The sequence below is a fragment of the Penaeus vannamei genome, chromosome 39 (assembly GCF_042767895.1).
Source record: "Penaeus vannamei isolate JL-2024 chromosome 39, ASM4276789v1, whole genome shotgun sequence".
Lineage (NCBI taxonomy): Eukaryota > Metazoa > Arthropoda > Malacostraca > Decapoda > Penaeidae > Penaeus > Penaeus vannamei.
The window spans coordinates 22,155,041-22,172,540 of record NC_091587.1 but is presented as its reverse complement, the minus strand read 5'-3'; the positions used below and the strand labels follow the sequence as shown (position 1 = coordinate 22,172,540).

General features: G+C 36.5%; 2 protein-coding genes across 2 annotated transcripts in view; one reads left to right on the top strand and one right to left on the bottom strand.

Annotated features, from left to right (window-relative positions):
• eIF6 (eukaryotic translation initiation factor 6) overlaps window positions 1–10,980 on the top strand; it is a 12,205-nt gene extending 1,225 nt beyond the window's left edge. The window contains exons 3-6 of the mRNA XM_027356768.2: window positions 1,178–1,353; window positions 3,716–3,892; window positions 9,609–9,790; window positions 10,544–10,980. Coding sequence (XP_027212569.2) covers window positions 1,178–1,353; window positions 3,716–3,892; window positions 9,609–9,790; window positions 10,544–10,553 — 545 coding nt within the window. The 3' untranslated portion in view covers window positions 10,554–10,980. The remainder of the gene's footprint in view (window positions 1–1,177; window positions 1,354–3,715; window positions 3,893–9,608; window positions 9,791–10,543) is intronic.
• A 2,573-nt stretch (window positions 10,981–13,553) lies between these two features.
• The window catches only part of LOC113805721 (integrin beta-PS), a 14,788-nt gene continuing 10,841 nt past the window's right edge, over window positions 13,554–17,500 (bottom strand). The window contains exons 16-17 of the mRNA XM_070117156.1: window positions 14,482–14,621; window positions 13,554–13,887 (exon numbers count right to left, since the gene is read on the bottom strand). Of these exons, the coding sequence (XP_069973257.1) occupies window positions 13,819–13,887; window positions 14,482–14,621 (209 nt within the window). The 3' untranslated portion in view covers window positions 13,554–13,818. The remainder of the gene's footprint in view (window positions 13,888–14,481; window positions 14,622–17,500) is intronic.

Sequence of the window (17,500 nt, the reverse complement as noted above, 5' to 3'; positions counted from 1 at the left end):
TGGATTTTCCGCCTTTTTCGATACATCTATTCCTTGTGCGATCTATCCTGCCGTAAAGACATGGTGGATTCTTTGCCTCCTCTCAGGGGAGGTTGCAGGGTGCACAGCTCCCTGCAGCGGGAAGTCATGTGAATAACCATGGTTATTTTCACTGTGGGTTATATTATTTGGGTAATTTTCTATATTACATCCGTTGCTCTGACATCATTGTCTCTGCTATCGGGGGCAAGTTTGCCGCTAACAGGGGATTTCCGCAAAATAAAACCTACATATTTGCATTGTATAGAGTGAGAGGAATCCAACGATACCAAAATTGTCGATATCAGAGCGGCGGAGGTAATATGGAAAATTACCTTGACTATTGATCTACTATGAACCCAAACTTAAAGTGGGTCCTTATTGCTTGATGAGCTTGGCTTTACACCAGGAAATGGATAACTTTTTCGGACAATATGCAGAATGAGGTGGGGTCTGAGTTGGGAGATAAAACCTATATATTTTGATAGACTGATACAAACCAAGACACTTTTCTTCTATGTCAAAATTTGTGCAAATGCTTCCCAAAGGTGCTATACTTAAATGAACATTGGGGAGGGGGCTTATGTACAAGCAAAATGCAAGGAGAAAACAAAATGTAGGTAGCTTAGCTATGCTAGAGGTGCAGATTAGGGTATTCCTGGAGAATTGACAGGGGATGGGATGCTGGCTTTAAGGGGACATGGAGGGAAGACAGGGGAGAAGCCCAAGGATGCAAGGGAAAGACCCTCTGGTGTCTCTGGACACCAGAGAACTGGAGAATGGGTGCCAAATAGTTCCTGATATGATACTTTCCCCCACTATGTCCCATTCTTACTAAGATAGAAGAGGGGAAATAGCCTGCTACTTTTGAAGAGGATACTCCTGTGTATATTTGAAACTTGTCTTTGCTGTCCATTTTGCACTGATACAAATATATAACATATGCTCCCACCCAAAACTGAAAAGTAATTGTCCATTTCATAAACTTAATGTGTAAAAGACGATTTTTTTTATAGATATCTGTATTAGGATAGATTCTTTAGTTTGATTTTTTTCCAGTGACATTCTATGTTTTAGAAATAGTTCACAAACATTACATTCCAGTGACATATGTATGCTTTTTGATTAGATTTTTAAAGCTAACACATCTAATTTTCAGGTAACCGCCATGGGCTTCTTGTACCAAACAGCACAACTGACCAGGAATTGCAACACATTCGTGATCACCTTCCAGATAAAGTCAAGGTCCAGCGTGTAGAAGAGAGATTATCTGCACTGGGAAATGTGGTTGTCTGCAATGATTATGTTGCTCTTGTTCATCCTGACATAGATAGGGTGAGTTTCAAGAGAGAATTTTGGTACGGGTATTGTGTTTAATTTTGCCAGTCCTTCATTTTCATTATCATTGTTGTTTTTGTTATCATCTTCATCTTTATTTTCATCTCCACTGTCACCTTCATCTTTATGGGGCTGGCCTGGAATCTACCCGTGTGCCAGCCAAGGCCTGCGACGGAATCGGAGCACAAGCTCCAATCCAGTGTCACACTGGCGGGACACCCACAATGTTTATTTTTCTGGGTGTCTCATATCTGGGACACCCGTTGTAAAAGGATTAATTCTTCATTCTCATTGTTATTGTCATCATCTTTGTCCTTGTCTATATCTTCATCTTCAGAATCATTTTCATATTCATATTCTTCATATTTATAAAAACTAACCTGTTGAATCTGGGTGGACCTAATCCAGACCATAAGTCTACTTGAGTGGCCTAGCCCACAGGATCACACGTGTGCTGTATCAAGATTCGTTTCCTCCTCTTTGCAATGTTACTATGTCATTTTCTATATAATTTTTTTTTTTATTTTGTAATTTTCAGACCCCATATCTGTTTTGGTAGTCTACAACTCTGAGCAGTAACAGTAACTATAAAAACATAATTCTGTTTATGTAAAATTTTCATATTTGTGCAATATTCAATTTTCTGAAATGCAACCTGTGCCACCACTCATGGCAGGCAGGAACAGAATCCTGAGCTTAGAAATAATGTCCTCCCTGGAGCTAGTGCTCTTCTAGCCATGGCTCACGGATGGAACATTCCAACCTAGTTTGATGGTGGAAATCTTGCTAGAAAACCCCGTTCTAAATGCCAACTGAGTTTAATCATCCTCCAAAATCTGTACATGCATGCTGAGTCATTCCTTTCACCATACCCCCAGCCAAATTTCTCATGATGGCACATTCTAGTTGCTGCAGCTCATAGCCATATTTTTACGTGACTGCATGCTCCCATCATCTGGCCCATGGTCACTTTATTTTTGTCATGACATGGTCATCATATACCCCAGATCCAATGGGTTAAAATGGTCCAAGTGTTTGCTGCTAGTGTTATGTTGACCAAGTTGACCAGTTAAAATCATATGAGATTATAGGCCTTCATGATGCAATATTATCAAATTAGAACCTACCTAAATTGTACCATGCCAAGTGAACACGCTCCATTATCAGGTTTCCTTGAAACTGTTAGCTGTCCATGACAGATCACAGTATTTAAAGCAGATATGTATGTATAGAATGTAGCCAGTATTATTACAGGGAAAAAATCCTTTTTAAGAAGTACTGTGTTGTCCAAGAAATATTTCCTGCTTTTCTAATTACTCTCTTCTCTTTTGCCTTTATCTTAATTGTCTTTGGCCATCTCCACTTACATTGTTTTTTTTTAGCTATGTGTGTCAAGTAACTTATATTTTACGCAGATGAACTAATTTGCCTTAAGATTATGTACTGCATTTTTTTGTGAATTGTGTTGCATCAGATAAGCATATGCTTAGCCACCCAGGAGACACTAGGCCTAGTGACCATGTCTGATTTCCCCCATTCTGTGAAATTTCAGGAAAATGTTTTTTTCTTTTAAATACTATTAATCCCTATGTTCTGGATAACCATCATGTCATGAAAAAAGTTGGCTTGAATGTCGGGTGACTTTAAAATCCCCTCGTATGAAAATTTGACTGTGGGCTGGGATGATGAGAACTTGCTGTTGTGAGCATTTAGGTTGAAGGCTGATGTAAGGAGGATGACTCACTACAAGTGCACAAAGCTCTTGGAGGGGAATTACACGTATTTGGTATTTAGGAAGGGGATTTTGCATTATTTCCATCAAAAAACGTGTATTGAATGTCCATGAAGAGTGCTGGCTCCAGAGAGGATGCTATTACCAAAGAAAATTTTTTGTTTTTATTCTTGCACTGAGTTATGGACTACCAACACTTTAGTACCATCTGGAAAATGACAAAAATGGCTAAAACTCTTATGCAGAAAGAGAAAAATAACATTGCAAAGGGAAGGCATAGATTCTGTATATTCACAAACTCCCAAACATTCAGAAAAAAAGCATATCTTTATATTATTATCTTCAATCCAAGTCCTGTCGCGAGTACTGAAGCTAACAAGGCTCTTCCATGCCTGAGTGATTGTCTGGTGCATACAATGTTGTTCTGGCTTTCAGAACTTGAACTCCTGCTGTGAAGAGGCACATGCTCCATTTTTAGTGTTTTTTAGAATATGGATCTGTATATCTGCCCTTGTTGGTTTTGAGTGTATAATATTTCAGCAAAGGTATTTTATGTATTTATGTATTTATTTATTTTGTTATTAGTATTTTATTGTTATCATTGTCTTACAACTTTCTACTTCACAGGAAACTGAGGAGACAATTCATGATGTACTCAAAGTAGAGGTGTTCCGTCACACAATTGCCAACAATGTCCTTGTGGGCACATATTCAGTAATTTCCAACCAAGGAGGAATTGTCCATCCAGCTACACCTACCCAGGAGCTAGATGAATTGTCTATGCTGCTGCAGGTTCCCCTTGTGGTTAGTATGAAATCCTTTAAGTCTGCTAGGATTTGTTAAAAGATTATTATTGTTTTATTCATCTTTTTTTATGATTATTTACTAATACCATATTGTTTTTTATTTTCATAATTAGACTTATATGTATGCATGTATGTAAGAATGTAGGAATGTTGGTATATACATATTTTTTTTTTATCAACTCTACATATTATTTAACATTATTTTAAGGGCACTATCTCCCCCAAAATGCCAAAAATAGGATATTTGGGTATTATGAGGTACATGAACTTTTGGCCTCCCAGCATATCCTCAAGACTTGTCAAATTCCCCCTTGACATTTGGAAGATCACTTGATAACGTCAGGTCTGTCCCCTCAAATGATGAATTTGAGGGGAATGATGAAGTAGTCTTCAAGTGAAATGCTTGTAACAGTAGTAAATGTACATAAAATAAAATTTAAGGGAATTCATGAGACCAAAATGTTCAAATGTAAATGCCTAAAACTGTAAGAATATCCTGAACCTTTTAATCCATTGTTTATTTATTTATGTATATATTGATCTTATTTTTTTAAGTGCATATAAAAGTGGCTTGTGGTTTCCTCAGATTGACTTCCACTTGCTTTTTGTATATTTAGTTGTTTTTTAGTATTGATAAAGTTCCACTGGAGTTGCTAACCCACCCATCCTCAGATAGTGATTTTCATGTATTCAAAAAAAATTGAATTGAAATCTGGTTATATTTTTCTGTGCTGCATTGAGGATAAGTTTTGAATGTTCAAAAGGAGTTCCAAAGATTTATATCTTTTAGGAGTTATGAGAAAAATAGTTGAACAGTTTGCTTAATCTTTCTGACTTTTGCAAAGGTTAGTTCATTTTCTGAAAGAAAAAATTATAGCATTTTGTTACAGCTCAGTTGCCAGTTGAACCTCCCTGCACTAATAATATAACACACATATATATATATATATTATATATATATATATATATATATATATATATATATATATATATATATATATATATATATATATATATATATATATAATATACACATATATATGACATTATAGCACCCAGATTACCATAAAAATGTTTTAGCATCAATATGTTGTAGAGATACATTTTGAGTGAAAGACATGTGTTACACTTTTTTTTTTGCTTTTTGCTAAAAAAAAAAAAAAAAAACATGGTTATCTTATTTTTCTCAAGAGTTGTAACTAGTCTTGTCTGTGCCACTTTTTCATTGGGAGGCAATTTGGGAAAGACATCACAAAAACAAGTTCACTAAAAACATAAGTGCCATGGACAAGCACAAGCAATTTTCTCTCTCTCCCTCTCTCTCCCCCCTCTCCCTCTCTCTCTCTTCCCCCTCTCTCTTGCTCCATATTTCCACTCTCCCTCTCTCTCTTTATCCCCCTCTCCTCTCTGTCTCTCTTTCCCCTCTCTCTCTCTCTCTTATTTATATTTTATATATATATATATTACATACATATATGTCTCTTTTTCACTCTGTCTCTCTGTCACTTATATATATATATATATCTTTTTTTTTCTTATATTATATCTCTTTTACCTCATCCCTATCTCTCTCTTTCCCCTCTCCCTCTCTCTCTCTTCCCTCTGTACTCTCTCTCTCTTCCCCTCTCTCTCTCATATATCTTCCCCTATCCTCTCTCTCTTCTTTTTCTCCTCTCTACTCTCTTCACCCTCTCCCTATCTCTCTCTTCCCTTCCTCTCCCTCTCTCTCTCTTCCCCCTCTCCCTCCTCTCTCTCTTCCCCCTACTCCACTCATCTCTTCCCCCTCTCCCTCTCTCTCTCTTACCTCTCTCCTCTCTCTCTCTTCCCCCTGCTCCCTCTCACTCTCTTACCCCTCTCCCTCTCTCTCTCTTCTTCCTCATGTGTATTTTTCACTATGTCTCTTCCCCCTCTCATATCTGTGTCTCTTTCCCCTCTCCCTCCTGTGTCTCTTTACCCTCTCCTCTCTCCCTCTCTTCTTTCTCTCCCTCTCTCTCTTCCCCTCTCCCTCTCTCTCTCTTCCCCTCTCCCTCTCTCTCTCTTCCCCTCTCCCTCTCTCTCTCTTCCCCTCTCCCTCTCTCTCTTCCCCTCTCCCTCTCTCTCTCTTCCCCTCTCCCTCTCTCTCTCTTCCCCTCCCCCTCTCTCTCTGTTTCCCTCTCTCTCTTCACTCTCATACTCCTCTCCCTTTCTCTCTATATATATATACTATATATATATATACTCACTAATATATATCTGCTCATCTCTGTCTCTCTCTCTTGCTCCTCTCCATCTCTCTCTCTCTCTCTCTTCCTCTCCCACTCCTCTCTTTCCCCTCTCCCTCTCTCTCTCTTCCCCTCCTCTCTCTCTCTCTCTTCCCCCTCTCCCTCCCTCTCTCTCTCTCTTCCCCCTCTCCCCCTCTCTCTCTCTTCTCCCTCTCCTCTCTCTCTCTCTTCCTCTCTCCTCTCTCTCTCCTCTTTACTCTCTCCTCTCTCCATCTCTCTCTCCCTCTCTCTCTCTCTCTCTCTCTCTCTCTCTCTCTCTTTACACCTCATATATATATATATCTATTTTTATATATATATATATATTTACATATGTATACTCATCTTCCCCCATATATATATCTCCTCTCTTTTACCTCTCCCTCTCTCTCTCTATTCCCCATTACCTCTATATATACTCTCTTCCTTACCTCTCTCCTCTCTCTCTCTCTCTTCCCCCTCTCTCCCTCTCTCTCTCTTCACCCCTCTCCCTCTCTCTCTCTCTTCCCCCTCTCCCTCTCTCTCTCTTATTTACATAAAAATATATATAATAATAATAAACATATAAAGTATTATTATTATTGAACATATAATATAATAATAATATATTGATAAAAGTGTATATATTATATTGCACTTAATAATATATATTATTTAATAATATTAATATATATTATTATTTATATTACATATATAATAATAATATTTTAGAAAGTATGTAAATATAATAATATATGACATTCATAATATATATAATATTTATATATAATAATAATAATAATATGTTTAAATAATATATATATATTATATTTAAATATAATAATATATAATAATAAATAATAAATAAATTATATTATATAATAAATATATAATATTATTATATAAAAATAATAATATTAATAATATAAAAATAAATAAATATATATATATACATATTAATATAAATATATGTGTATAATAATAATAATAATAATATATATATATATATATATTATAATATATAATATTAATAATAATATATATATATAATAATATATTATATATATATATATAATAATAATATTAAGAACATGTCTATTATTAAAAATAAATATATATATTTTTATATTTTTATATATATATATATATATATATATATATATATATATAATAATAATAATATAAATAATATATATTAATATTATTAATATATATAATATATATATATATGTATTATATAATAATATATTATATGCATTAAATATAAAAATAATATATATATATATATAATATATTAATAAATAAATAATAATATAATAATAATAATAATATATATATATATATAATATTATATATATATATATATATATTATTAATATATATATATGTAATATAATAAATATAAAAATAATATATATAAAAAAAAATAATAAATAATAATATGTTTTTATCTTAAATATATAATATGTGTTTTGCATGTATGTGTGTCATTATTAATGTTTAAATAATAAATAATAATATTAACATTAATGTTTAAATAATGCATTATGTCTCATGTGTGTTCCCTGTCTCTCCTCTCTCTCTCTCTCTTCCCCCTCTCTCCTCTCTTCCCCCCTCTCTCTCTCTCTCTCTGTCTTCCCTCTTCCTCTCCCTCTCTCTCTCTCTTCACCCCTCTCTTTCCTCTCTCTCTTTCTCCTTCCCCCTCTCCCTCTCTCTCTCTCTTCCCCCTCTCCCTCTCTCTCTCTCTCTTCCCCCTCTCCCTCTCTCTCTCTTCCACCCCTCTCCCTCTCTCTCTGCTCTCTTCCCCCCTCCCTCCCTCTCTCTCTCTCTTCCCCCTCTCCCTCTCTCTCTCTCTTCCCCCTCTCCCTCTCTCTCTCTCTTACATCCCTCTCCCTCTCTCTCCTCTCTTTACCTCATCTCCTCTCTCTCTCTCTTCCCCCTCTCCCTCCTCTCTCTCTCTTACCCCCTCTCACTCTCTCTCTCTCTCTTCCCCCTCTCCCTCTCTCTCTCTCTCTTCCCCCTCTCACATCTCTCTCTCTCTTTACCTCTCCTCTCCTCTCTCTCTCTATCTTTTATGTCTCCCTCTCTCTCTCTTCCCCCTCTCTCCTCTCTCTCTCTCTTCCCCCTCTCCCTCTCATCTCTCTCTTCCCTCTCCCTCCCCTCTCTCATCTCTCTCTTCCTCCCTCTCCCTCTATATATACATACACCTCTCTCTCTCTCTATCTTTACCCTCTCCCTCTCTCTCTCTTCCCTTTCTCTCTCTCTCTCTCTCCCCATCCCATCTCTCTCTCTCTCTCTCTCTCTCCCCATCTCTCTCACTCTCTCTCTCTCTCCCATCTCTCTCTCCTCCCCCACTCTCCCTCTCTCACTCTCTCCCTCTCACTCTCTCTCCATCTCCCTCCCCCTCTCTCTCTTGTCTCTCTCTCATATATATATACTATATCTCATCTATATGTCTCTCTCTCTCTCTCCATCTCTCTCTCTCTCTCTCTCTCTCTCTCTCTCTCTCTCTCTCTCTCTCTCTCTCTCTCTCTCCCTCTCTCTCTCTCCCCCTACCCTCTCTCTCTCTCTCTCTCTCTCTCTCTCTCTCTCTCTCTCTCCTCTCTCTCTCTCTCTCTCTCTCTCTCTCTCTCTCTCTCTCTCTCTCTCTCTCTCTCTCCCTCTCTCTCTCCTCTCCTCTCTCCCTCTCTCCCTCTCCCTCTCCCTCTCCCTCTCTCTCTCTCTCTCTCTCTCTCTTCTCTCTCTCTCTCTCTCTCTCTCTCTCTCTCTCTCTCTCTCTGCTCTCTCTCTCTCTCTCTCTCTCTCTCTCTCCCTCCCCCCTCTCTCCCCACTCTCCTCTCTCTCCCCTCCCTCTCTCTACCCCTCTCTCTCCCTCTCTCTACCCCCACCTCTCCATCTGCTCTACCCTCTCTCTCCCTCTCTCTCCCATCTCCACTAACCTCACCCCCCTCTCATCTCACCCTCTCTCCCTCTCTCTCCCCCCCTCTCCTCTCTCTCTCCCCCCTCTCCCTCTCTCTCCCTCTCTCCCACCCCTCTCCCTCTCTCTCCCCCCTCTCCCTCCCTTACTCTCCCTTTTTTCTCCCTCCCTCCATCCCTCCTTCTCCTTCTCTCCCTCCCTCCTTGGCTCTCCCCCCCCTCCCTCCCTCCCTTCCTTGCTGTCTCTCCTTCCCTCCCTCCTCCCTCCCTTGTTCTCCTTCCTTCCCTCCTTCCCTTGCTTCCTCCCTCCCTTCCTACCTTGCTCTCCCTCCCTTGCTCTTCCTCTCTTCCTCCCTCACTCTCCCTCAATTCCTCCCTCTCTTCCTTCCTCATTCTCTCCCTCTTTCTCCCTCACTCTCTCTCTCTCTCCTTCTCTCCCTCTCTCTCTGTTATTTTATGAACATCATTGAGTTTCATTACATTCTTTATACAAGATAAAACCTTATGAGAGTAAAGGCAATAGATATCTGACTTATATCAACTTTATTGAAACAAGTTAAGAGTGTCGTTATATATCAGGCAGGCACAGTAAACCGTGGCAGTAATTCCATTGCTGCTGGTTTGGCTGTCAACGATTGGGCAGCCTTTGCTGGGATGGACACTACGGCTACAGAACTGAATGTAATTGAGAGCATATTCAAGATCAATGATGCATCTCAAGCGGCTATATCGACTAACATGAGAAACGCACTTATTGACAGGTATGTTTCTGTACTCTTGGTTGTCTAATAAATTTAAATCCATATATGTATCATGTTCAATATTTTTTCTTTTTTTTCTTTTGTGTAATGGTCAGTATGCTTGAGATTTTAGTTTTGTAGTGTCTTAGAGTATTGAGTTACAATAGAGGGAATGTCATCTCTAATGTCAAAGTTGCTCCCAACATAATATATGATTATGTCCCAATACCTGATCATAAGTTAAGATTATCAAGTTAAGAATGCTTAATACACTTAGCCTAACTTGAATGTGCTTTGAACACTTAGATTAGCCAGCAAATTGGCAAAATCATCAAAGACATAAGTATTTGGTGACACAAAGAAGTCAATTGTTAGTGTCACTAATTTCACCTGTTTCCGCTTTCCTTTGATTTTCAGAAAGATTTAAAAAGAAGAGCTAATGATATTATTTATGATATGATAGTCGTAATATCAATAATAATGATAATGGTATCACTTTTAACAGAATGGGGGGGGAAATTCCAAAATTAAGTGGGGTCGTAGAGGACTTTCTAATTGATTTCTTGGGGACTTGGTACGTGTAGAAACATCCATGTGAAAATAAAATTCACAAAACAAGACTATAGTGATTAGTACATTTATCTGACACCAATGGATTAATGGTTAACTATACTTAATAAAATAATTTTGGTTTAATGTTTTTTGGTAAAGACAAGGCATGGATAAGTTGAGAAAATAATTGGCTAATTTGTCCTTTTTTGTCTTTCATTTCAGTATGACCTAAAGTAAGGGAAATCAGCCTTCAGTAACAAAATGTTGACAGAGCATTTTGTTGATAAAAGATGATGGTATATGACATATGTTGTTTGTAATCTAATAGCAGTGTGAAGCTTTATATTAAGTAAAAGGAAAAGATGAAGTTACAACAATGTTATTAAGGGTTTGAGTGCATGTGCGCAAATGATTTGTATAGAATCACCTTTCATCAGTAATGCCAGCAGGAACAGGATGCATTATTATATGAATTTTGGCCTCGTATATAAAGATTATAGATGTATAGAGAGAATGAATGTATCACTGTATTGGATTCTTATGAACACATAGTAATCTATCATTAACCTGAAATATTTACTGTATACCCATTAGGCATATTGCCTTAAAAGTAATATGTTTCATTTGCTATGTATTATGGCATTAAATATACCATGTTCTGTAGATGTTTTATTTTTTCTTTATCTTTTTCTGTAGTTCAAGTTGTGGTGGTACAAAAAGACACTAAAATTGATTATAATAATTTTATTTTGATGAGATGTGTTTATTTGTATAATTGTGTGAAACAGTCTATATGACTGGAATTAATTAAATGAGAAAGTACTTTATTATATTTTACTAGAAGTGACTAATGTTAAAACAAAGATTTTATATATCCAGATGCAAAGATTTGAAAAACATGACTGAATTTTATCTGTGTAATCACATCAGATTCTATGATGCTGCATAATTCTAGCTTCAGTTCTGTTGAAGTTGAAATATATTGACTTTCAGACATGTTAAAGAGCCAGAGATAAAGGCGCAGAATTGAAATCACAAAGTATTTGTAACATACAAAGATAAAAAAAATTATACAAAATTAAAGGAGATTACTTGTATAGCAAGCTGAAAAGTTTATTGTTAAAGTACATATATGAAATTAATATTAATAAAAACAAAAAAACTACATGTGTAATATTAATCATACCACAATACAGTATGGCATTAATAATCATAGTACTAATAAAACCTTAATATAACAGGGTATAATAGCAATTTGACCTCAGTTTCCAAATTTCAAAATGAAATTTTACATACATTTTCAGGTGCAATATATATATATATATATATATATATATATATATATATATATATATATATATATATATATATATATATATATATATATATATATATATATATATATATATATATATTTATATATTTATATATATATATATATATATATATATATATATATATATATATATATATATATATATATATATATATATATATATATATATATATATATATATATATATATACTTATTTATTTATAGAAAAAAAAAACTTCGCTTATTACAAAAAAATTAAGTACAGGCAAAGTTTGTGCACAAAAATCTATTTTTCAATAATTCAGAGAATAAAATGCTTCTTATTGATATGTTAATTAAAATACTGATTATTTGTGTTGAACTTCTTGTGAGTGAAAGTTTGGAGTGAAGTATTTCATTAACTTTTTACTTGTTGGCAAAAATGTGAAACTGCTTATTTCTCTACTGAAAAATCATTTTTGACAGATTGAGATGAAAGTTGGTGTGGGTGTTTTTTTACACAAGTCTGTCCAAATACCTCTTCTCAATTTTGACCTTTTTTCACTGACCATATTTGAAGAATTCAGAAAAATGTTAATTGTTGATACCTTTTGACTGTGCAGATATAATATTACGCAAAATCGTGGACAGTATATCAGGCAGTCTCTCAAGAAAATTAGAGAACGAACTGAAGTCTCATCTCAATCAGCCAAAAACTATGGTCTGGCCTTCTGTCAAAAGAAAAAGCATGAGCTGAGAAGTAGTCTTTGTCCTATTATCTATATTAAAACCACTGAATTTCTTAATATGAATATAGGTAAACTGTAAAATCATGCCAGATGTAATAATACCTGGGCCTTGTGATGCATAATGCAACAAAGAAAAGGCAGTGCACATGTAACATATCGTCCATTATCGGCAAGAACGAAGGCAATCCAGCTCTGCAGCTTACACTTAATGTATAAAAGTATATAAAATTATATACAATATCTTTGTTTTAGCCCTACAGCAATATTATTTTTTCTTAAAAGAGAGTTGATGAATCATTAGCATTTAGCATAGGTAAGCTGTCAATTAACCTAAAATCCATTGTCTGCTCTTTTTATTTTTCAATCAAAGGGAACAACTTTTTCTTCGAGTGCATCCATGAGTTTGTATCTTTTGCATAAACAAGGCAGTTAGAGGAGAGATTACATGAGATGCAGAGCATATTCCTTTGTTTAACAAATGCAATGAAAATCTTTGTAAAAAGAGTAAGAAGAAAATTGTTAGTTTAGGAGAGGCCAAGCACTGTGAATGGGAGTGTATGCATCCCCTTCTGCCTACATCCTAAAGTGAAAGAGCTGTGCTGAAAGGAGGAAAAACAGGTTTTGTCAGTCCTGATCAACCTTCATACTCCGTTTGCTATATCCTCTTTACCATTTTTACTTCCATACTAACCAACACTGCTCTACACCCTCTGACTTCTAACATATTTTGTTCTTATTGTTAACTCATTTTATATTTTTTGTCAATACCTCATCATAATGCTCTATGACCTTTCATTTCCCAAACCTCTCCCTATTATCATATTTTGTATACACTGCTAATGACTTTACATGTTGACATGGCAGAAAATTTTCAATAAATGAATAGGGATGTGTGCATATTCTCTAGTATATGTGTTTGTGTTTGTTTGACTAGGTATGTATGTGTATTCTAGCATGCATATACAAGAGAGAAGTATGTGCTGAAAGGTTATTTTGTTGGAGTAAAACCCTTTGAAATTCATGGGAGGTTCGGCAAGCTTTAGGTATTATTTTCATATCAAAAGCAATAACAGATGTAGATCATCTCAGTCCAAAAATAACCAGTGCCATATGCATTTTTTTGAATTTGTAAGAGAGAAATATAAATATATCTTGACTTTAAAATCCAATAGAAATTACAAATATATATGTGTGTGTGTGTGTGTGTGTGTGTGTGTGTGTGTGTGTGTGTGTGTGTGTGTGTGTGCGTGTGTGTGTGTGCGTGTGCGTGTGCATGTGTATGTGTGTGTGTGTGTGTGTGTGTAAATTCACAATAAAACTTAAAACATACATGTCCAAAATTGTCCGAAAGTTTATGAGAAAATTATTGCCCATATTTCTTTTGCAGGTGACATTTACATCAGTTGGTGTGGAAATATTCCTGTGAGTCCATTACCAGTCCTTGACCTCTGCTTTACTCAAACAAATTAAACAAAGGGTTTTGAATGGTAGTTCTGGCCCTCCTGAAAATCGGATTCTCATTCTGTTAAGGATAGAAATGTTTTCATTAATATATTAAAAACAACTTTAAAGCTTTTGCAGTTAACAAGGTGTATATGATTTGCATGGATCATTCCTTTAATTACTCATCTTGCCTGTGGTTCCTCTACAATTAATACTGCAATGCAATGTTTAAACTGTCTTTCGACGATGTATGTGATGGTAAACATTTTCTTTTCATATATTTTGTAGTTTGAGATCTAAGTGTGTACAATTGACTGCTAGATCTGAATTAGTTGAACTTAAGTGCTGAACAAAACTCTTCGTATTAGGAAGATCGCCATGGGATTTCTAGACTGATAATTTCCACTATTAGTAATGAATGAAAAAGTCCACAAGCATTGAAGTTCTTTTAATGCTTGTGAATCCTTTGCTGAAATACTGAATTGTGAACTAACTGTTTCAAACAATCATCTTAGAGCAATCTATGCCAAAACATGATGATGATGAACACGATCACTCAAATCCCAGTTCTGCTATACTAAAAATATTTCTTCAACTACTAAAAATAACAAAATAATTATACTCATACTATAGCAACATGCAACATAAACATCATCAAATCATATCGACTCACAGTACTCCACTTCGCTTGGTCCTTACTACGCAGGAACCGGGCATACTCGCGGCGGTCGTGGAGAACCGCGCAGACCTTCCAGAGGACAAGAGCCAATACGCCGACGGTCAACACAGCTCCGATGACTCCGATGATCACGCCTGTCTCGACATAGCAAAGTCGGCGTCGTGGATACGGTTTCATTAGCATGTGTAAAAAAGAAGAAGACGAATACGAAGAAGAAGAAAGAGAGAGAGAAAAAAAAAACGTCAGACCTCTTGATAAAAAATCGGAGTGATATTTTACCCAAGTTTGAATATACTTTGGGTGGTGGATACATGAGTAAATGAATGGCATAAGACTACCGTGGAAGGCAACAGACATACTCAAAACCGTTTGTCTGAAAGGGAGGAAAAGAGTGTCGAATTTAATCCGGATTTTATCTTCAGGAATGGCAAGCCTGGGAGGAAGGCATGCTGAATGGATAAGGGAGAAGCAACACGACGTGTTGTATATCTTCAGACGTAGCCTTGAGACCCAAATCATTCCACACAGGAAAGATATTTCCGTCTTTCCCTCTGACAAGAGTAACTCGTTTTTGGTCCTCTACCGTACGTTATACCTACCGAAAGCCGGGACCTGTTTCCCTGTCTACAACTCACGAGGATGTATTGCGACAACCTTCCATTGTCGCCTCAAGGAATTATCGTCAGGTTGTCCTCTGGGTACGTCCACCGGAGGATTAGAGTCATCAAGCCTCGTCTTCCTCTTTCCTAAAGGCCGCCCAAATCCCATAAACCAGACGCACCTCTACGCCCCATCATCTCTCGGGGCTCGGTGACGCATCTTCTTACTTCAGGAGTCTTTTTGGCTCCCTCTTCACCGCTCCATGTTCGCAGGTCCTCCTCCGCAGCCATGGTAAGCTTGGATGCTGAATCCCTCTTCGCCAATGTCATATAGGATGACGTCCTCGCAATCCCTCTTTCTGTGGATCCTTGTCCATCCCTTCCCACCTAGATCTTTCCTAGACCTTTTTCTTCTGTCTTAGCAACCCTGCATAGAGAGTACCTCCAGTTTGTGTTTTTTTCCTTCCATCTCCTCTCGCCCTTCACTTTGGCTGAGGTACATCAGTGACATCTTTGCCCTTTAGCCCATGATGCCCCCCTCTTCCCGGTTTTCTTGAGGAAACCGAACTTACTCTCCTCCTCCATCCGTTTCAAGGTTGAATCGGGGGTCCGCAGTCGAGCCTTCAAGCAGGTTGAATTATCCACACCATATTCTCGATGCTGCACTTTGATTATTCCAACATGACTCTCCCAACCTGACAGACTCATCAACTGTCTGCCCTACACTGAAGAAATAAGCGCTCTCCATCACGTCGCCGCCTCCACCTTCTAAACTGCTGATTCCTCTTTCGTCAGGTGAACGCTTTATGTTATAACCGAACCTACACCAGTCCTTCCTCCACACTGGACACCTACACCTTCTATGTTTCACTTGTGATAGACCAGTGGTTCTCAACCTGTAGATCACAATGGATTAATAGGAGGTCGTGAAGCTTTGAGGAAAAGCAATAGGCCTTTTTTCCGGTGCCAAGAAACTGTCTAACTACACTAGAGGGTGTCTTTTTTTTCATTTACGACACTTCGGGCCGATCGCGACAGCACGTGCCGATGCTTCTACGCTGCTGCCACAGGTGCGGCTCCACCCCCATTCCTAGGAATTGTACTCGAGTTGACGAATCTGATTTTGTTTTTGAATTGTATCAGTTAACAAATCACTGGTTTACTGATGTAACATTAGGAATTAACAATAAATACAAGTTGTTAGTTATCAACATCTTCAAATTACAAATCAAACGACGGAAAACTATCGAAATCAGTTGAAAACGCGCGGGCCCTAAGCGCCTCCCATCATACTTCTTCATTCGTCCATCGACGGTGGTTTCGAAGGTCACACTTCTTTAAATATTTTGAAAATGACACTATTTATTGATTGATATCAACTACATTCAAAAGGATATATAAGTTTACGTCAGCATATTCAATTATATATACATAGTAAGTAAAATGAGTATGTAAAACCTATTATAAATTTTCATAATATTCTTTTGACCATTCGAACACATTCTGTAAATAAAACACGCGATACTTCCCCGTATATTATTCGTCATGGAACACGTGGAGGCCTGAATATTGCCCAAGATTAAAGTATAAATGATATAAGAAAAATAGTAACAAGCCTTACATGACATATCGCATAAAAAAATACACATACGAAAGATAAACCTGAACCTCGCTCTTCTTAGCCGTAGCCCTATTAATACGAAAGCATATAAACCTTAAACTCTATATTATTAAATATCGTAGTAATGTATATTTTTTATATTATATTTCTGCATATATGTATATATTTACATATACATACATAAATGCATATATATGTATATATATATATCATATAAATATATATATATATATATATATATTTATCATAATATATATATATATATATATATATATATATATATATATATATATATATATATATATATATATATATGCATGTGTGTATACATATGTTTAAATATATGTGTGTGTATACTGTATATATAGGTATGTATGTATATATACATTTGTTTGTATATATATAATATATATGCATATATGCACATATACACACGCGCGCGCGTACTTTCAAACTAGTACTTAGTGCAATAATATCCTCATTAACATCATCAAAGTTACTAATATTGCACCATACAGTGCAGCATCAACTTTGAACTTCCCATTTTCTTCCAGTTTTAAAACGAGCAGAGGTGCTCCGCGCGCTCATCAGCCAGGTGCAGTTGCTTATATATGACTCCGCCCCCATAAATAGGGGCGGAGTCATGGGAATCTGTAGTACTACACCTCTTGGCGCCGGAAAAAAGGCCTAATGTTAGTCCCTTTGCTAGACCTTCATCAGTATTCAAATTAAGAATATATTATGAAACCATGTCAAGGAAAACTATTACAATTGGGCTGATGTCGGAGGGTGG